The 21,641-nt window shown below is 43.5% G+C and overlaps 1 protein-coding gene across 1 annotated transcript in view; it reads right to left on the reverse strand.

Moving 5' to 3' along the window:
• The window catches only part of HIF1AN (hypoxia inducible factor 1 subunit alpha inhibitor), an 879,315-nt gene that overhangs the window by 358,145 nt on the left and 499,529 nt on the right, over window positions 1-21,641 (reverse strand). Inside the window, exon 5 of the mRNA XM_069610488.1 lies at window positions 8,768-8,874. Within this exon, the coding sequence (XP_069466589.1) occupies window positions 8,768-8,874 (107 nt within the window). The remainder of the gene's footprint in view (window positions 1-8,767; window positions 8,875-21,641) is intronic.

The raw sequence follows: 21,641 nt of genomic DNA on the forward strand, positions 1-21,641 counted from the left end.
AATTATATCTAAAGAGAATACCCTGAAAACTTCAAACATAAGAAATGAGAAGAACTAGTGAAAGAATGCTTGAAAGAATTGCAATTTTTAAAACTGGACTACATAGGCATATAAAGGCTTAACTAGGCATTAAAAATATGGGCGTGCCAGAGGAAATCAAAGATTACCTAATCTCTGGTTTTGGCTCATATGGGTTACCCAATGCCACACTGTGTAGTCAAAAACCGACGTAGTAAGAAGACGGGAGCATGGCATGCACAGGGCTACATTTAGGCCAGAGCTTTGGCCATGTTCCCAGCCTCTCCACATATGGGGTGTAGGCACTGAAGGTCGACAATGCAACAGAACATTCCATTTATTCTTTTATGCAGTCTTTCAGAATTACAAAGTGCAAGCTTTTGAAGCAAACTTTTTTCTGAAATTCAGCTCGTTAATCGAAACAGACCGCTCATCTTATATTGACTCAGGTCTTTCTAATGGACTAAAGAAACTAAGTATTCAAAGTCTTGCCGAGCCACCAGTGTGGAGTTAAAGTGACTATTGTAATAGTGAATCATTACTATTGGGTTTTAATCCGTTACATTGTAGTGAAAGATGGGATCTTTAGTGTGAAATCTGTCACAGAAAGTTGTGAATTATGTTTTGCAAATCCTTGCGGAAATTGTATTAAATTCAATACCTTTTGGATGGAATAAATAAATAATTCAATTACAACCTTACTTGACAAAACTGATTTCATAACAAAATAAATACACACAAAATAATTAGCGCCAGTTTCATTAAGCCTGAACAGGTGCATTCTAATATCTTGCATTCCAAGTGACAGTTAGTAGAGGCAGTCAAGAAACTAAATTAGATATCCAAACTTCCTTTAATTAGCTTTGTGGTCTAACCTTTTTCAGGACGCACAGGAACAAAACCTAGTTAACCATTTCAAAATGGTTTCCACTGAATCTAGGTGCTAGCATGGGTTTTGTACATCTCCTGAACTGCTGTGAAGAAAGATTGTTGTACGTTTTCTACCTCCTTGAGCACTGCACCAACCTCCAACTATCTGGCCACACAGCTGCCTTTTAGCTGCTATGGAGCACTCCGTGACATTGTAAAAATAGCGACATTAAATAAATATCAAGATGATGGAACGCACCACCAATTTGGTGTACAGGTTGGTGGGTGAAGGGCACTCAAAAATGTTCTGCTTTAAAATGTTGGCCATAAGAAAAGAATATATTGGCTTTTTTTTTTTTAAATGGTTCCTATGGAAAATAATTTTAAAAATTAGCCTTCATGTCTTCATTTTCAAGGACTTGGAAGCAGCCATTTGCTAAGCAGAAGCAGTTTCATGTGCATCAGTTAATTCTGTGCTCTCACGGCAACAATCAATCAAGCAAAAACCCTGTACTGGGAGTTTTTGCTTATTGCTGCCAAGAGCAATTTTCTGCATGCAGGCAGTATGTAGTTGTGTTAAGACCAAGAGGCCTGAATGTGTGCTGAACTATCTTTCTCTAATACTTAGAGCCTTCCAGTGTGCGGGGAACTTGTGTATGGCACTAAACAGGAGTGTGAATGGGCTGCAAAAAAAAAAAAAAAAAAAAAAAGAAAGAAAAATGCATACTTTGCCAATAAAATATTAAGATTAACTCAATGAGTGAGGCTTGCACCCTGTGCCGTTTCAAAATATCCAATGTTTCAGACCCCCACCCAGAAAAAATTCATTTGTATGGCAAAGTACATTTTTGTATAATGTGCCCGATTTACAAAGCGGTTTTCAACAGGGTTTCCACATTGAAAAACTTGTTTGTAAATCTGCCAAGTGCAGGGGGACAACGTCAGACAACTGCCTTTCTTAGTTTACCAATTAGGCCCTAAGCCAGGGCTGCTTCTTTGTAGTTGATCTTGCTGGCTGTTCTCGTCCTCTGAACATTAAAGGAAGTGAAGGTACATTGCTTATCTTCGTCTGGAGCTTTATGAATAGGCCTGGTCTCCTGGCTTTACATCACATTTGACGTGACCATGATTTTGTCCATTCTATCATTCTATTTAATGTTATTTGATTCAATTATATTGGGTGCTATTACTCCTCTTGGCCTCTGGAAACTTGGTTGCTCCATTTTTCATATGCTTTCTGCATCTTTGCTTGTTCAATACTTGGCACCCATAATTAGTCACTCCTTTACTTAATCTAAGAGAAATAGGTCTTATGTACACGGCTTATCCTCGTCCCTTGCAGTTGATTCTTGCTGTGGCATCCTTGATCTTGAGCCAAGCAAATACCTTTGCACGAATCTGCATTCCAGTGCCTGTCAACTCTACAGCCTATATAGGATGTAGACATCCATTCGGTTGCTCTACTCGCGTTATATGTCCTACATTAGCAAGCCTCAAAGTTGTCTCATCTACCTTGCATTTCTGCATATATACATCTACTACATCTCTTGTCACTTATCTTCAATGTGTACATGGTTGTCTTTATATTCGCATATATGTTTACTACGTTGCTTCAGTTGCATCTTCATTCTTCAGACATCTGTTCATCAGATTTAGTGAGTCTATGCATCTTCTCTCTTCACGTCACTTCTCTTCTGTCCGAATGTACTTAACTCCATGTCCAGTGTCTACCACATCAATTTGAGGGTACATTTGTTACAGCTGTCTGAGCGCATAACGTCTTTCATACCTTTGATGTTATATTGGGATGATACCAGGTATCATGCACAGTATTCTCTTGCTGTTCTTCCAGTATGATGCAGGTGAGGGGCAGGCTCTATAGACGACATGTACATCTGCATCTCTACATATTCTTCAACATGTCCATAGAATGAAAACATAGTAACAAATGGATCTGCCAATGCAAGTGTCTGGAATCCGGGGTACCTCTTGATTTTCAAATTCAAAAGATCTTTAGCTCTTGAACGTAAGCAGAAGTATTGGCCATTGGCATGGCTGCAAACAGTGGGCACTTGGAAAAGGCGGGGGCATTTGTAAGCACCATTCGGAAAATGTGGAAGAGGTTTTTAGAGTATACTGTACAAACTGGAGTAACTGCTGCTGCCTGCATGTACAAAACTGCTCTACTCTCCAGGAGCAAAACACAAAAACTCCCAGGTGGGGGCTTTTGCTCAATTGTTTCCACAAGAGCACAGCATTAACTGAGGTACATGAAAGTGCTGCTTAGAAAATGGCTGCCTCCAAGTCCTTGAAAATCAGGACTTGAAGGGTCATTTTAAAAATGATTAGGAACTTTTTTTTTTTTAAAATGATGCCAAGGTATCTCATTATGTGTTACGCTCACCTGGCTCCCACAGGGGCGTCGGTCGGACCCGGACTGCTGCGGCCTCCACCCACGTGATGCGTAGTGCAGCGATGACTGACTGGATCTGCCCTCCTAATCTTGTCCGCTTGACCCGTAGAAATATTCTCCTACAAGTGGAGCGATGGATTTAGCCACTTGTGGATCCAAGTGATAGCACCCCCACTGTCCTCCCCACTAATCACCTCTGAAGTGTCCTCTCAGCAATCTCACCTTATGTTCTTGAAGGATGAGCCCTCCTTCCTGCGAAGAACGCAGGGCCGCGTTGATGCCCAGTTACTTCACTGGCCTGAAGATATTGGAAGAGTTGTAGACGAATCCCGACTCCAAAAGGTCCTGGCGAAGAGCCGTAAGTATATAGTTCGTAAGAGTTCAAAATGTCTGGAATTCACTCCTGTCCAATTCCTCTTTTTATCTTGCAGCTTTGACCCAATAAGAAGATTGACAGCTGAAAGCGCTCCGGTAAAAGTCTATGTTACCCAACACTGTCCGGTAAATAATGCCAAGGGTTAAACTTTCTTACAGGTGCGGCATAAGAAGATGTGGTGTGCTGATGAATAATACCTCCAGCGGTAAAATCAGGTAAGCATATGGCGGCTAAAGAGATCGTCTGTCTGTTCTCTCTACTCACCTTGTTGTTTCCTGTCCCCCTTAGGTGCCGGGATTCGGCGATGTAAAGATGGAGGTAGCGCCGGATCGAGGAGATGCTACGTGGAACGGTGAGTATGGCGCGGCGCTGCTGCTGGTGTTTAAAACAAAGTCTTTCCTCTGGTTTGAAGATTCGATGAATCCGGGATCAGGTAAGAAATCAGGTAATACTCTTGTTCTAACCTTTGCCTCTTTCCTTCTTTCTAGGTGCTCCAGGTTCGAGGCGGGCGTGGCAGAAGGCTGGATGCTGCTGCTGGCACAGTGAACGTTACGCTGCTGGATGCAGAAAAACGCGAAGTGTGTGCTGCTCTTCGGGCGTGGTTTAAATAGCCTCCAAAGTAGTCCCAGGTAGGTATTCCTCCCCGACCACACCTGAGTAACAAAATAGTCCCCAAGGTAAAGTAGTCCCTTCCAGGCCTCACATGGGCTTGGATCTTCTTGCAGCATGGTCTGTATCAGGTAAGTGTGCACCTATGAGCCTGGCGCCTATGGCGCCAGGACTGGTGTCCCATATGAGCCTGGCGCCATAGGCGCCAGGACTGAACCCAGACAGCCCCTAGCCGGGGTTGCTGGGTTTTCTCAAGGCAACATGATGCCTGCTCCCGGGGCTGATGGATGTGGTCTGGATGCCCGGGGGTATGCATCATGACATTATGGCCAACATTTTTAAAAGCATAACATCTTTGAGTGAACTTTGCCTTTAAGGTATTGTCTCTTTCTCGGGTAAAATAGATTGATTCATCAAAAAATATTAAATAAGTGGGTAGATGGGGTCATAGACTATTGTGTCGGGCAAACATACAACAGTGGACCTTCGAACTTACACAAGTATGGGCTTTAAGGAAGAATGGTATCAAAGTAAGAGACAAGTGACCACAGTTCAAGGGTGTTTACTGAACTTTATCAAGGGTGTGAAAAACACCTATGTGATGGGAGAAAGCTACGACCATCAAGTAATAATAATGCAGCCCTAGTAGAGTCTCAGATACTAAAAAAAACATATTGCCAATCCTTACTCTAGGTTACAAATAGTGTGGGGGTAATGTTCACGAAAAAAGAAAGAAGTGTTTACAAAATGATAAATCAGGATGTTCAGGCCATTGGGTCTCCCTTGCCCACGTTTTTAGCACAGGACAAGGTGGTTCACTCGAGCATAGCACACTCTTGGGCTTCTTCGGCATGAGGACAGTTCCTTTTACCAACATCAGGGCCTTCTGTACCCAAGTCTCTTAAATTCAAAGTCTCTTGATTCAGAGGGCCTGATGTACTAAAAACAACGGATACAAATCCTTTCCAAATATTCAAGTCGGGCGAGTCACTTCAGCCTGGATCCCCCTCAGCCGGGCTGAGATCCTTTTTATACAACTATCCTCCCTCAGCCAATTTCAGTTCATAGGCTATCGAAGACATTCAAATGTGCACGGATTTTAGCTTGGCCCATTGCAGGACAACTTTGATTTCACAGTTCAATAATTCTCACACGCTCAGTTGGATACCAACAGAGAACTTCGAGTGAGCACCCAGGTGGCGCCGGACCACTATCTGGTACCCATTTCAGTTTCATAAAGTTCAATCACACGAGTCAGTCCTCTTTTCCTCATACAATGTTGCTGCTTGCAACTTTGAGCATAACACAGTCCGGTCTGCCATTAGTGTCTCCGACTCACCGGCTGTGCTGAATTTGCTGTCTTTACTTTGTTGTCGAAGCCAAGGACAGTACCACAGCGGCAATTGCTTCTACCCGCCTTGGCTATCAATGCGAGAGGGCCTTGTGTGCCTTCAACAAACACTACACCGTTCTTCGGCTGCAATCCCCGGTCTTGTGTTTCCTTTCCTCTAGGCCTCTTGAAAGTCTCGGTTCTTTTCCGAAAAGGTCAAGGGTAGTTCCCTACTTGTGGCCCTCTCTGGTCTTCCCGCCTTTCCTTGGTTTAAACTGCCATCTCGGAATTGCTGCTTCCTCGTGCCTTTTGTCTTGCTCAGAGTGTGGTTTTGCGCTCCGCCTTTTACCTGTGTGGAGAAGTGTGATGGAAGTCAGGTGTGTGTAATTATCAGTAATTGCCGGACTCTGCCTGACCCTTGTGTTGGAACATGTCGGGTATATGGCTCTGGGTCGGGTATAAGGCTCTGGTGTTAGTCTGTTGTTGCTCAAGATTAACTGTCTGTGAGAAAGTGTTTGTCTTAGGAAGGGTGGGGGTCGGGGGGGTATGAGGTTCTGGGTATCCTACCTGGTAGGATGGGGACCAAGTGTTACAGGGAAGGGGATACCGCGTCTCACCCTTCGGTGTCCCACTTCCATTCCGCAAAGACCCCTCATCCAGGTCATCCTCCCGCACTGGTCCACACCTAGGAACTGGATCCAATAGCGATGGCCGTGCCCTGGCAACCTGGATGACAGGTCCCCAGGGACTAGCAAGTGAGACACCTTCATGTTTCTCACAGGGCACACATTTATATTTTTGTAGATTTTATATAGCCAATAATTGGGACATTTAATGCTAGGCATGGCCCATGATGGTAAGCAGCTGCACATGTGGGTTACATCTTCACATACTGTGACTAGGCCAGACATATGATAAGCAAGGGAAATGTGAGGCCAAACTGGACATGACAGCATACTAATACTGCAAGTGTTTTTTAAAACAAAACCAACTTGTCATTAGGCACTATGAAAAGTCAGGCATAGGAGACAGACGAGCACATTACTTTCCCCTGGTAGTAATTTAGTGCAGGCTGGTTTTCTGACCCCAAAATCTTTTCCACCTCTGGATCACATATCCAAAAGGTTCCAAAAAGAAAATGTCTTAGCTTTCTTTTAAGTCAAGACAATGCCCTCATCATATGTTCCAGACAGTCTATATCCCCATCTCCTAGAAAATCTCTTCCAGATCTATACTGCTTGGCAATTAAAAAAGAAAAAACTTCAATCCTTGACTGAAAGTTTCACCTTCTCAGCCTCAGGTAGGTCCCCTGGACTTGGTCAGCCCTATTTTGTGTCCCGTCATTCAGTCACTCATGGGGTAAGTGGTTTCTCAACCTCTGGTGGGTTACAGGCCTGCTCAGTCCTGCTTGCCAGCTTGCTTCTCTAGACTCTTCCTGAATTACTTGTATACTCAAGCCTGCTTGGGTTGTGAGCCTGTTCAGCCCTACTCGGTAACTTGCTTTGTTCAAACCCTTCTTGGATATTCTTATATTCAGCCTTCCATGTACTATGGGCCTGCTCAGTCCTTCCATCCCCTTGTTTGGTACACTGAATCATAGCACAGTTTGGGCTCTGCTGGGACCTCACCACCCTCTGCCCGCTCCGATTACAATTTTGCATACCTCTTCCAGCAGCCACGTTTCTGGTCAGTGCAGCTCCACGGTTCAGGCCTGGCTCCAGTCTGCGCAATTGCATCTCCCTAGTCAGTGTCCCTGTTTCTGGACAGCCGGGCCCGGGTGGCTCTTCTGAGGGAAGTCAACCTGCTACTCCTGTCGGGACCTCAATTCCTTCGCCTGCTGTGGTACTGGCCTCTCTGCCAGCCTCCAAGCAGCAGCAATCTGCAGGCTACGAGTCTCCGCCCACCATGCCAACAACATGGTTCTTTTCCTGCGAGGGAGGGGCTCCCTCCTCTACAGAGTCGCGTAATTCAGCATTTCTCATACTCCATCTGCTTATCTCTCCTGTTGCTGGCATCCATTGGTATTCGAGTGGTATAGTCGCTTGCCCTTGAAGGCAAGCGACTAGACCACTGGTCCTGGTCTTCATCAGAAGGGTTAATAAGTACAGGTCATAAACCAAGCCATCCACGTTAAAGGGTCCTGTACCCGTTTACTGTGTCCAACCCCCATGTAACCAATACACACTGAGGACTTAGACATTATGGGAGGTGGGGTGGGATTAGTATTGGGGCATTTCTTGTCCCCAGAGGGGGTCACCCCCAGTGTGATTCCACTTGCCCTGTCCTTTAGGGAGGCTGTTCCATAGCGGGCTCACCTTTGTATCTTAAAGGGGTCCTCCAAAGGGTGGGGCATGGGGGGGGGGGTGCATTTTTGTATTCATCACATCACATATCCTACAATTGTGTAGGGGCAAGCGGGTAGTACCGGGAATTGAATTGTCCACGCTTGCAGATTCAGAGCTCATCTTATAAGCCTTTTCTTAATTAGCTAAGAATGGTACAATCATATGGGATGATAGACAAGCCAATACTAGCAATGAACTGTCTGGGAAATATGGAAGATCAAGACAAAAAGCAGGAGACAACTGAAAGGGATAAAGAAATGGCCAGACCCTTACACAGAAAAGGGGTGGTACCAGGGCATCAAACATTAAAACCAATCAAGAACTCCAGATCTCTCAAAGTGATACGCTGCATTACATTATATTGTGCAGGGGCAGCTCTACTCTCATTCGAAAGGTGCAGAGATCATTAGTATGGGTGTGAAGACGAAGGGACAAAGAGTATCAATTATACTGAAAAGTATATGTGCTTGAAATAATAAAAGCATATGACCTAGAATGGTTAGTGGAGTGATGTAAAATGTACTTAAAAGACCAATTTTATAGGAATGCTTTCCTCCTCATGTTAATCTATAGTCATTAAATGCCCAAAAAAAGCACACAGAAACCATCCCACACAATGTATTACAAATAACATAATTAACAATGCAGTCTCTTAAGACGTTCACCAGGTCTTAGGGCAAGGCCCCTGCTATAGATGGTAGCCCAATATGTTGTCAATGTGAAATAAATAAATATTTGTGTATGAGGCAAAGAGCTCTGAACAATAGATAATTGAAGAGCTCGACACAGTAGTATAGCATTCTTACCAATACATTGGGATGTAAAGCACATCTCCAGGTCCCACCACTGTCTCGTAGGCAACCACATTCCGGAAGTTTGGAAATCTCTTGTAATCGGGATTTTCAAAGTCAACCTAGAAGAATAGCATGCATGATAAGCAACAAAACAAAAAAAACAGGAACAAGGATCTAAATAATATTCACCATATTGGATAACGCTAATAAAAAATCCAAAATAAATATAAGATCATGATGTGGGTTAGTAAAGCTTTTTACCGAATATTGTTGCAGTCTTTAAATTGACCTTAATAGCTAAGAATTCACTAAAAGGATTCAAGTGAGAAGCACAAGATGGCAGTTGCTGTGATGGCTTTTTGTTGCTATGGAAATTAACCATTTATCCAGTAGGGTTGAGATGAAAAAAAAGACTTGCATGCTGCTGCCCCAAAAGCAGCTTCATTTCATGTGTGCTGTGGCTGTCATAAAACATACAGTGTAAGTAAACCATTTCTCATGATGTACATGCACGTGCTGTTGCTACCTGAACACTGCTAACTGGATTAAGACACAGCACATGGACACTGGAATGTCTTAGTTCGCCCCACATCCACCCAGCTTGATCCCATGTAATTATCTACTTGTTGCATAATTAAACAGTACCTTCATTTCCTCAATTTATTGGGGTTAGGGGAGAAACCTGAATATATATATATATATATATATATATATATATATATATATATATATATATATATATATATTATGTGAGCACGAAGCCATGTTTAATTCACCCCCACTTTCCATAGTAATACCACATTTCTATTTGGTTCATTGTATAAAGGATGCATCCAAAAACTGCACTAAATATATTTTCTTGTGTTTTGGTTTCAAATAAACTTTTAACAATTTAATCAATTCAAAATCCACATTAAAGAAATATCAGTAGTATACATTTTTTCCAAGGGGAATAACCAAGCATCTCAATTCATAAGTTCTTCCAAAGAACCAAATAGTTGCGTAAAAATCATTTCAAATTTAAAACTAGAGACACTTGTCGCCCTTCCGTAATGAAATCTGTTTTTGGTAGAGGTTTGTGAGTTTTCTGAATTTCCATAGGCCTAGAAGGTAAAGGTGTTGATGGTTTCACCAAAAGGTCGATTTCGACACTGTCGCAGATAAAGGCGTTGACCGTCAACGACTTTTCCATTGATTTGGTCTTCAACGTAGCCCTCGAAGGGCTTGACCCTCGACTCAAAGTCTTGGATGATCTCGTCTTGAAAACTCGAAGTATCTCGAGGGGTCTCCGGCTTATGTCCCGGGCTAGAAGGCACGCAGGATGTAGCCGTAGGCCTTCGCTTATCCGTCTTAGGTGCTTGACAGCAGCATGGCTTTTTACCTTCTCTTTCAAGGGGGTCGGAGCATCTTTCTCAAAGAATTTCAACATTTCCTGTCCGAAATGTTCCCACTCAGCTGGAGTAGAGGATTTATTTGGATAGGTTATACTTCTCTCCAGAGTGGAATCAGATGAAACACTTGTGTATAGGCGCGTTACAAATGCCATATCATATCATGAACTCAAAGAGGGCGGTTTATAATGCCTTTTGTTCGATTTGCTCGAAGATGACGAGGAATGGTGGGAACCGCTCCTGGAGAGGGGGTGTTTTTTTTACCTTTTCTTTTGAGGAGTCTAACCTCTCGACTCGTTGAATGATCGTCTTTTCGATGGAGTCAATGAAGGTGATTCAGTAGGGAGCCTACCGACCTCTAGTTTCCCTTTGCGCTCTTTTAGGGCCTTACCGGTCATAGACTGACCAGACTCTCAGTCTGCTGTCCTATGCTCGACGCCAAGGCATCAGAGACACACTTGATGGTGATTCATTAGGGAATCTTGGCACCACAGTTGTAGCATTTTTTAACTGCCCTTCGTGGTTGAAGGTACTGAAGACGAGGCCTACGTATGCAAACAAACTCACAGAAAAAATGAAGCACGGCGTAATTCTTCAAAGCATTAGGTATCGCTGAAAAACAGAACTAAAGTAAACTGGTGCTGCGCGTGCAATATATACCAAAGATGACGTAGAATCCGGGATGGAAGCAATCGAGAGATATCAAGTCGACCGCATGCATCCACAGCACCCTCTGCCGAATTTATTTTTCCGAAGCAGCTAAAAACAATCCATTTGAATGTTGTTCTGCTTTTAATATATTGGTTATGATATGGCATTTAGATTACGCTCGTAGTGACCAATCATATCAGATTTAGATTATACGTGAATACCCACAGTCTAAAGCAGAGGTCTTCAAACTGTGGGGCGCGTCCGCATCCCAGGGGGGGGGCGCCAGAGCCCAGCATGAAATGTGTAAAAACAAAAAAAAATGTTTTACTTTTTTTTTAGATTGGAGGAACTGTGAAGGAGAGGCTCACATGGTCTGACTGGACCATAAAACGGTCTTAGGCACCAATGAGAAAAGGGCCAGCAGTTGTTTTTTGTTCAAATGTAAACAAATTGTGATAGTTAAAGAATATTTAATTCAGTAAAAATGGTCAAAACTACTAGCTGCATAGTGAACTCCTCAAACTGGCCCACATGGGCCAAAAAAGTGGCCCATTTTGACTGGCCTACACTAGCATTTTGCATTTTCGGTACGGTAATCGCCCTATTGCCCTATAGGCCAGTCCAAGCCTGCCGGCTCCTCCATAATGGGTGAGGGTGCGTCCGCCCACTGGCCACCTCACCCATTATGGAGGAGCCGAAGAGCCAGCCCAGTGAAACACTGAGCACTCCCTCAGCTGCTTTTTCCAGCTGAGGGAGTACTCCTGGGCTGGCTGAACTGTCAAAGGGAAACACTGTTTGCCTTTGATAGTTCATTTCCTCAGCCGCACATGATCACTGAGCCATGCAACGCTGGGGGTGTTTTGCTTCACCAGCCTTGCGTAGCTCATTGGAAATGCTGGCTGGGGCACTGCATGTACGTATGTGCGAGGGGGTGCTCTTGTGCCTCCTCGCACATTACGGGCAGAGCAACCTGGAGTGGGGCATTTTAGCAACCAAACGCAGGCCCCTTCAGAAGGTACGTTTGTGGCAATTTATTTTTTTATTTAAATGTGTATGGATGTGTGTATGCTTGTGTAATGGGACTGTGGTGGGAGCAGGATGGGCGGCAGCACTGGGATAGTGGTGGGAATAGGGTGGGGAGAGCACAGGGTCTGTACTGGGAGTAGGGTGCGGTGACGGCACGCAAAAGTTCATAGCGATTTTTACATACTGTCCATTTGGCACATTTGGGGGGGCCCGGCCTGCCCAAACTTTGATCAGGGGGGGCCCAGGCCAAAAAAGTTTGAAGACCACTGGTCTAAAGCAATCTATTTTGTCTCAAATTTTGCAGGCTATGCTATTTGAATGAAAGTAATACATTATTTTATAACTCATTTTGACATTCAACCACATCTATATCCAAAGAGGTAAACAATCGTAAAGGCAGAATAAGTGAGAATGTTTGTAGAAGTTGTGTGCAATTTAGGAGAGAATATTCCTACTTGCAGATGCAGCAAGATCCCTTTCTTGGACTACTCACAAAGTCTTCCAAAGAACCGCTATTAGAGATGACGGATGGCAATTTCGATTTCTCTGATAAAACTATGTTCAGCATTAAGTTTGGTGCCTCTTCTTAAATACTTCTAGCTGAAGTATTGAAGCATGAAGGGGCCATTGCTGCTTGCCATGATTGCCGTGCTGTCGGACATGAAGACTTAGTTACAGAGGACTCCTATTTATATGTTTCTGCTCCTGCAAAAAACAGGCCAGTCCGACGTTCCTCCAAAGAACTGTTAAATTAGGGGACTGTAACCAACAAATTACGGATTTATTTCGCCAAGTGGCATTTGCCAGTTAGTAGAGGTAGTGACTTTAACCTCTCCATTGAATTGACGGATGAGCTCACATCCTCACCTTCATGTATTGGTTCAAGAACCATCGAATCAGTGGTTAAGGCCTTGATTACACCTTTACCTCAGCTGACGCAGTGTGTACAGGCCCCCATTGGTGCCAGATAAGTCTTGGGAAAGTTTTCCTTACGTTGTGGCGGTACCAGTGGTGCTTGCGGGGCCCTGTTTGCCAATGGACGATGATGAGCTGGTATGGGTGAACAATGTTTCCTTTAGCCGCCCCACCGTTAGCCCTTTATGTTCATTAGGTGGGACGGAGCTTGGCAAAGCAGCAGCGCTGGTGGTGGTGGCTGGGGTTTTGGCCCATTCGACAGGTGGGGTGTTGCCTTTACAAGCACCGCCTGGATCCTTGTCTTCTAATGCATAGCTGTTTGAGGAGGATCTAGTTGGGGGTGCTGTTGATTTATTGTCACCTGCTAACATATGTGGTTCATTAGCGGTTATGTTTATGATCTGGGAATGTATGTCGAGTGACCTCAGTCAAATGTGACGCCATTGCTACCAAAGTTGAGCAACAAGACTCCCTAATTTCTAAATCATTAAGCAAGTTGGATTTACTCACTCTTACACCTTAAGCTCATGAGACTAGTTTAAATGCAATTCTTCCAAATATTTCTGCACTAAAAGATCTGCTGCCGACATGCATGACCGTTAATAACGGGACGAGTTGCGATGGTGTGGGGGTTGACCCGGCGTCTGCAGCCTGGTAAATAGGAAACAGATTAAACTGTCAAAACAGCAAGAAGTTATTTAGCAGGCTAAAATGTATCACGATATTATGTCCAAAAAGAAAAGGCAGAAGCCACTGGTGGTAAAGGCACATGATTTGGGCAGCATGCCTGGGGAGGGTTTTGGGTACTGGTGGGAATCTCCTTTTAAAGTAAAGGCTCTTCAAATTGTTTGTTTTGTAATGATGAAAAACCTTTTTTTAAATTGATCTCGGCTCTTGGAAACGTTACACAGCAATATTTGCCTTTGTTTTATTCAAAGTAGTGACATGAGGATTATGGATATTTGTAAAAATGCTAGATATCCTACTTCAATGGTTTACTTTTTTGCGGGTAATACTTTTATATTATGGATCATTGCATATACCTCGGCAGATTGGGCTACGACTGTTCAGCTGTTGAAGTGGATGATCCTCAGATCATTAAGTTAGGAGGTTCGGGTGAAGCAGGTGGATGGTTTCCTTCGCTTCCTAATCCACCGCAGCCAATTTATATGAATAATCCAAGGAGACCAATTAACCTGAGTGTATTGTCTAGGACCGTAGTGTCAACGGTTGGGGAGGAGGCACGCGGGGAGGAGTCCCACTGAGAATGGTTAGCCCAAATGGTTGCTCAGAGTGGAAACACTTGCTCGTAGTGATAATTCCAGCCCCCCGTTTTAGCTTCTCAGTTGGAACACCTTTGGCCATCTTCATCATGGCGGCCTACTACAGCATATTGATAACCTTCCTATTATAGCTCTCCAGGAAACTTGGCTTGTGACTCTCCTTATTTATTGATGGATGGCAAACTCTTTGTTCACTGGTGGTTCAGGAGCCCCAGGGTCGTCTCATAAGGAGGGATTATTACTGGGGCGAAGAAGCCACTTGGTTCGGTTGAATTAGCTTGTGAATCAGTCAACGTTCTCATTTGGTAAAATTATGTTTCCTCGTGAACCGCAATATTGTGATTTGGAGGACATTATTATTAACATCTATGATCCACCTTATAAGGCCTGTCATGCTGAGGTCATTAAGGAAGTTGAGGCATTAACCCTTAACCTAAGTAAGGCTACCCCAGTGTTGGCCTGTGGAGATTCCAACTCCAGGATCCCGAATGGTGGGGTTATGGAGGGTAGGGATCTGGCGTATTCTTCGATTCAGGGTGGTATTAATGCCCAGGGTTGTAAGCGTGGGCTGGACTGGGCCAGTTTGCTTTTCTCAATGGGTTTTCCATGATTAATGGTGCTTTTCCTTCTGATTCTCCACCGCAATTAACTACAATTGGGGCCAACTGCTGTAGCATTATTGATAATATTTTTATTGCTAATGCACCAACACTGATCTAAGATGTGTGTGTGGTACATCATAAGGAAAGCAATCATTATGCTCTTATTGCCTGTTTTAATTTGTACATCAACCCCATTTGCCATGAACCATTAGGGGAATTGTCCATCAACTCATCCCTCAAACGACTTTTCCGGAGCGATAATAAGTTGGGGGAAGTGTTATCATGGGTGCGGAAAACTATGGTTGAATATAAAGTTGCTTGTGCAGTGGCAGAACCTAATGCCACCTTGGCTTCTGCCAAACAGGCTATTGCTGAATATGAAACTTGTATGGTGAACATCATATCTAGGTCTTCTACTAAGAAAGGAACTAGGACTGGGTATTGGGCCTAAAACCGGCAAATTTTTGATAAACCGACTAATGTGAAGGAAAGGGAAATGCGGAGGGAATTGCGTGGTTTAGCTGATTTGGCATTTGAGATGATTGATTATGCCTCTCGGGCCAAGGCTATTAAATCTGTGCATGATAAGTGGCTGAAAAGTCACTAGTATAAACTGGAATGTTCCCGCTGGAGAGCTCTTGTGCACTCATCTCTTATTAATGACTAACTTGTTTTGGAAGATTAAGGGTAATAAACCTCTGATTAATGACATCAATTGCGTCCCGGAACAGACTTGGGTCACTTACATTTCTTCAGCCTCTTGGGAGTGCCGGGGCTGCATTGACTGGCCACCAAGGTTAGCTACTGGTTGGCGTTTTACATATTTGCATAATATTTGCTCCTTAATTACTGCCAGAAAAGAGTCTATGGCTCCAGGTCCGGATTGAATCTGCAGTTCCTTGATTAAAGCGGACCCGGATTATTGCGCGTCTGCATTATGCTGGTTGTTTCATTGGATCAGCGTGGCCCAATTAATCCCCTTATCATGGCGGAATAGTATAATAGTCCCAGTAATAAAAAAAGGGAAGTTCTGCAGATCCTGCCAAGTATAGTCTACTGGTGATGTTAGACACCCTGGCTAAAATGCGTGCCAGACTGCTTTTAAAGGAGCTTGGGGAATGGGCTGAACTGCAGAACCTTATTCCCCTCAGACAGGGTTTCGAAAGGGATTCAGGACTTTGGTTAATGCCTTGGCCTGGGTTACTGTTAGCCAGCAGGCAGGGAAAGTACGAAAGAGGCCGGTCTATGCAACATTCATTGATTTTAGTGCCGCATTTGACACGGTTGATCAAGGTAGGCTCTGGCGTAAGCTCCGTAACTGGAACATTCTGCCAGGTTTAATCAAAATAATTTCTCTTCATGAGCACACACAGGTCAAGATTCAGCTTGACCAACATCGTGGGACGTCTGTTGGATTTCAACCGAGCGAGGACTAAAACAAGGTTGCATTCTTGCAACATTGCTTTTCAATCTGTATATGTCCAACCAGAGCGAGACTATTATTCCATCCTCAATTGCCCCGAAACTAGTCAACGTCCCCCTACAATGGATGGGTTACGCCAATGACATTGTTTTGTTAGATCCGACACCCGGTGGCTTCCAGACCTGCCTCTGTTTTTTTCAAGTGTTCTTTGAATTGAGTTCTTTGGCAGTGAACACCAGTTAAAAAAAATTATGGTTTTTACACCATCACCTAAAAAGTGAAGGGGGAGTGTTGGCGCCTGGATGGGGAGGCCCTTTAAGTAGTTAAGGAATACACATATTTGGGCGTTAACTTGTATTCCAAGTTACCTGCTACACGGTATCTGGATGTTATGTTATGTCATGTTACTTTGCATTTATATAGCGCCTTATATACCATTGGTATGGTCTGAAGGCGCTGGTAGGTTGAACGCCCTTGGGAACCGAAGTTCAAGTCAGTAGAGAGAGTCAAAGGTGCGTGTGAGCACCGGATATGTGTGCAGCTGGTGTGGCATTCGTGTCATAGCTGCTTCTTAGCGGTAGGTGTGGTGGTTGGGAGGTCAATAGTATGTGTTCGTTCTGGCAAGAATTATCCAGACCGATCATGGCTGCGTTACGCCTGAGGAGAACGCCTGGCTGGGGGGTGTGTAACCAGCAGTGTTTAGTTAGAGTGATGGGGAGTATGAGGCAGATGTTGGTATGAGAACAGCTATACCGAATGGTGTCATAGTATCGCTGTGTTCTATTTGAGTGGTGGTGTAAAGAAGAGAGTAAGCGTGGAGATGTGAGTATGGTGGTTTACTGTAGGTGCTTGAGATCGCGCCCACTCCAATACTTCCATGAACTTCATCCGTTCCATGTACTCCAACTGTTCCATGCATTACGACCGTTTCAAGCACTCAGACCATTCCTTTCAGTGTTCTTTCAGACATTCCATGCCCTCCAAACCATTTCATGTACGTCCCGCCATTCTGTGCACTCCAACCCTTTACATGCATTCCAACCCGTTACATGCATTCCCAACCGTTCCATGCACTTCAACCATTTTATGCCCTCCACCATTTTATGCACTACTCCCGTCATTCGTTCTAGCCACGTTATCCTTTGTCCATGCATCATCCATACACATAAGTCATCTTCGCACTGATCCTTTCATTCGTTCTACCCATGTTATCCTTACTCCATGCATCATCCATCCACATACGTCATCTTCACACGTTCCATTCACTTAACTATTTGTACCACTTCCCTCGTTCTACCCACTCTACTAGTTCCCCCCACTTCGCTGGTTCCAAGCACATCATCCGTTCATTCACCTACTTCATCCGTTCTACCATTTCACCCGTTCCACCTACTTCACCCATTCTACGTCAGTTCATCGGTTCCATCCACACCCTTCATCCGTTCCATCCACACCCTTCGCCCGTTCCATCCCCATGCTTTGCCCGTTCCATCCCCATGCTTTGCCCGTTCCATCCCCATGCTTCGCCCGTTCCATCCCCATGCTTCACCCTTTCCATCCCCATGCTTCACCCTTTCCATCCCCATACTTCACCCGATATAGGGCGTCCACTTCACCCGTTCACCCTATATAGGGTAGACTTTCAAGACTTTGGTACTGTGACGTTATTAGGGGCACTGTCAAGTCCCGCTATGCCAGAGTGGTGGTGTTATATACACTTCTAGAATCAACTTTGTACCGAGAGGAAATTAGGCACACTTCTAAAATCAGCCAAGGCTCGTTAATAGGCACACTTCTAGGTACAACCAGGGCACGCTATCAGGTACAATTCTAAATTCCACCAAGGCACGCTATTAGGCACACTTCTAAGCTCAACTTTGCAGAAATAGGATAATAGGCAGCCAAAACAATTTTGCAGTGGGGATGATATTAGGCAGCCAAATTTAAATTTGCACAGTGAGGATATCCAACTAAGGATCAAGTGAATATAAAATCCTCAGATACGGGGAGTACTGGATCCTATGCCCGTTAGGGTGGGAGTTATTAGGTGGGAATTTTGGCTCAATTAGATGAGGCCAAACCACTGCCCATTATGTACAGGCTGAAGTTTGGGCGATTGATAATCTAGCTGAAGTGGTTAAATTGGTATCTTCAATATTAAGAGACTTATGCGTCTGCCAAATCTTACTCAGATTAAAGCAATTCTCCTTGAATTTCATATTACCTCATATTATTTATCAAATTCCAGCTTTACTGTTGATCCACGTATTGGAAACTGGTAAATGCACCAACAGACTATGTTGATCTATGAAGCTTTGTCTAAGGCAACATTTATGCATAATAGCTGAATTGTCAAAATTAAGCTTATTAATGAGAAGTGGCTAGCCTTGACCTTTGGGAATCCCTTGGGGCTCCAATTTAGGACCTTTAAGAAACTAATGAAGAGGGTGCATGATGGGCATAGCCGTGACCAACCTGTTAATTTAGAAACGAAAGGTAACTCTACTGTGCTTATTGATTACATTCAGAATCGGGTGGAAATCCTGAGTTTTATTCAACACTTTGTGGGAAATTCCCTAGTATGGCATTATCTGAAACTGAATGTGGTTAGTTGGGGCCTGATAGAATGTGCCGAGGGATTTAAGACAGATGTGGGGAAACACATTTGGAAACTTAACATCTACTGACGTTTTGTACGTCTCTTCTGGAACTAAGGTTGACAGCTCTTAAAGCTGCAGATTTGGGGAGTGAACTGATGGGGGAGACTCTCGTGTCTATTTTTATGAGTGGAAATAATGAACCATGTATTGGGTTTTTTCTTCTCTTTTTTTGGAGGGAAATTGTGATGATCATGGCCTTTTTGGCTTGATATAGAAGTGTCCAGGGGCCTTTCTTGTTTCTAGTCATTTTGATGTCTGAATTTTTTTTTTTTTTTAATGATTGTTGTTTTTTATTTTAGTTCTTTTAATGTTTTTAATTGTTGATTGCATTATATCGTATTAAAAGTTGAATTTGTTCAACTCTATAATACTTTACACAAAATACAATAAAAAAAGCTTCTAGTTTTATTGATTATCTCAGAAGCGGTGTTAATCGGGACCAAAAACATTCTAATTTGTTATTCTTGAGGGAATTCTTTCTTTCCCATATAACTTCCAGTGATGTTGGTCTATTGGAGTGTGTTTCTACTGACCCTCAGGAAGAGACATAGGTCTTTGAGGGAGTCTTTTTGTATTTAAACCCACCAATATCATTGTCTAGTCGAGCACCATTTGATGGCTGTATAATTGGAGATCGATTATAAAGCATCCTCAGGCAAATTTTAAAAACTGGAGTAAGGCTCAGTCTGTCATCATAGTTGATCTTTATAGTCCCCTTAAACAACTTCCCTTCATGTAAACACCATTGAGGATACAGAATTTGGAAGTAAAGGTAGTTCATTGATGTTTTTTTCTTCCAAATCGAAATTGTATTTCATACCATTAACTTTAATTGGGAGTCAACACTTTTCTCCTAGTTTGACCTCGGAGAGAAAGAATGTAATAAGCTGGAGTTGCGGTGGACTACTTCTTGAATATTGTCATATATCCTGACAAGAGATTGTAGAACTAGATAGAGTGCAGAAACAGATGACGGTCCCAACATGCCCAATGGTTGAGGATCAGTAAAACCATCTCCCTCCTGAGGACTCCAAATTGGGGTATAAAAATTAGATTACATAGAAGTTAGCTCCTTTTTGCTTAGAAGACATTAAGCTTTTGTGTTAAGGCTCCCACCTGGTCATGTTTGGATGTTTCCTTTTCCATCACAGAGTTCAGAACAAAGGTTTATAAATGAAGTGTCCAGCTAGTTTGATTGGATACATAAGGGTTTGTTGCTTGAATTTAGGAAACTTTGGAGAGCATGGTTCCTCTGCCAAAGGTGGCAGAGGGCTAACTGCTAACTGGAAGAAAGCTCTGTTTCTTTCGAATCTTAATGCAGGATTAAATCCACCACTCTAGTCCCAATCACCCTGCTTGATTGTTTATGCTAGTTTCTTGGCCAAGAATAGGTGATAACAGGAGTTCGTTAGATGTCATTAAAAGGGGTGTGCCGGATTACTAAATTGAAAAAACATTTTACTTTGTAGGCTGTAATCCGAGCATTCATTTTTTGACACAGAGGAAAGCAAATGTGTAATATATGTAAGCCTTTTGAATGCTGTTCTTTTGGGTATTTTCCCAAGATGCTCTTACCTTAATTGCTGACACGACACCAAGTGCCTCCTGCCACGGACTGCAGCTGACTGTACTTCAATGTGAACTTCCACACCACACTTATGTGCTGAAGTGGGTTTGTGTGTAAACTCCTCCTCACAGTGTAACAAGGGAAAGTTGTTCATTTAGAAACCGGGCCTACAGCAGCAGCCCTCCTCACAGTTGACTGCACTTCAGCACACACTTCACATAATAAAGACTGACGCACATTATTTTAGGTTTTAATGTTCATTTTCACTTTTCTATAATCCCTTAATCTTGTGTCCCAGTTAAAACGGCTCCCTCAGGATTGGTAGGTATACATGCTTATTAAGGCTCACAGGACAAACTTGGATGCCTTGGGATTCATTAACTTTACCTCCAGGCATATTCGAGAAGGAGACAAAGTTAACTTCTAGTCATGGTGAATAATTTTAGCACCCTCATTTGAGAGGCTTGTTAAAAGTCAGTTCAGAAAAAAGTGAACAACTCTTTTGGTAGAGGGCTAAATCGTGACCTCCATAGTTCAAGTAATGATCCTCAAATGAGGATTAGAAGTGAAGTCAGCAGAATCTGAATTACATGGACTGTTCATTCTATAGTTATAAGTTCCTTAATTCAATGGAAAATAAGACCAACTGTCATCTCTGATACAGTCAGCTGTTCTGACTTGGGGAGCCCAAACTATGCCAGAGGCTCTACTCTCCCTGTATGACAGCCCGTCTCCTAGGGAGGCTTAAGCACATTTCAGGGGAGTCCGATCTTTCGCTCTCTGGTCAGAGAACAAGACATTTTCTGAAGGCCCCACCCACACTATGGGGAGGGAGGCCCTCAGTCATAAGAACAAGTTACTTACCCCTGGTAACGTTCTTTTGACTGGATGTTCCTCTCACATAATTCCTCATTTTATGATATCTCCTTCCAGCGGCAACTGCTCTGGAATTTCTTTTTGCAGTAGAGGGTGCTGTGCGTCGTCATTAACTCAGTTGTCCCTCAAAGGCCTCCGTCCCTTCGAAACTGACGGCTTAGACAGTATATACAGCATGAACTGCACCCGTTACTTCAGGTCTCAGTTTTGTCACCCTCTGTTTACAGAATACCCGGCATTCACTATGTCAAAGAGACCATGCACTCAAACGAAAGGTGTAATGCATGGAAATTCAACTGAGGGGCAGGATGGGAGGGGTGATGAGGAATACGTGGGAGGAACATCCAGTCGAAAGAAAGTTACCTGGGGCAAGTAACTTGTTCTTCAAATTGATTGTGTCCTCCGCGCATTCTTCATGTTATGATGCCACCCAAAGCAGTAGGTCATTGGAGGAGGAAGTAAGAATTTTCAAGGTTTGTCATTAACATTGTG

This window comes from Ambystoma mexicanum, chromosome 8 (genome assembly GCF_040938575.1).
Source record: "Ambystoma mexicanum isolate Mex_15411 chromosome 8, UKY_AmexF1_1, whole genome shotgun sequence".
Classification (NCBI taxonomy): domain Eukaryota; kingdom Metazoa; phylum Chordata; class Amphibia; order Caudata; family Ambystomatidae; genus Ambystoma; species Ambystoma mexicanum.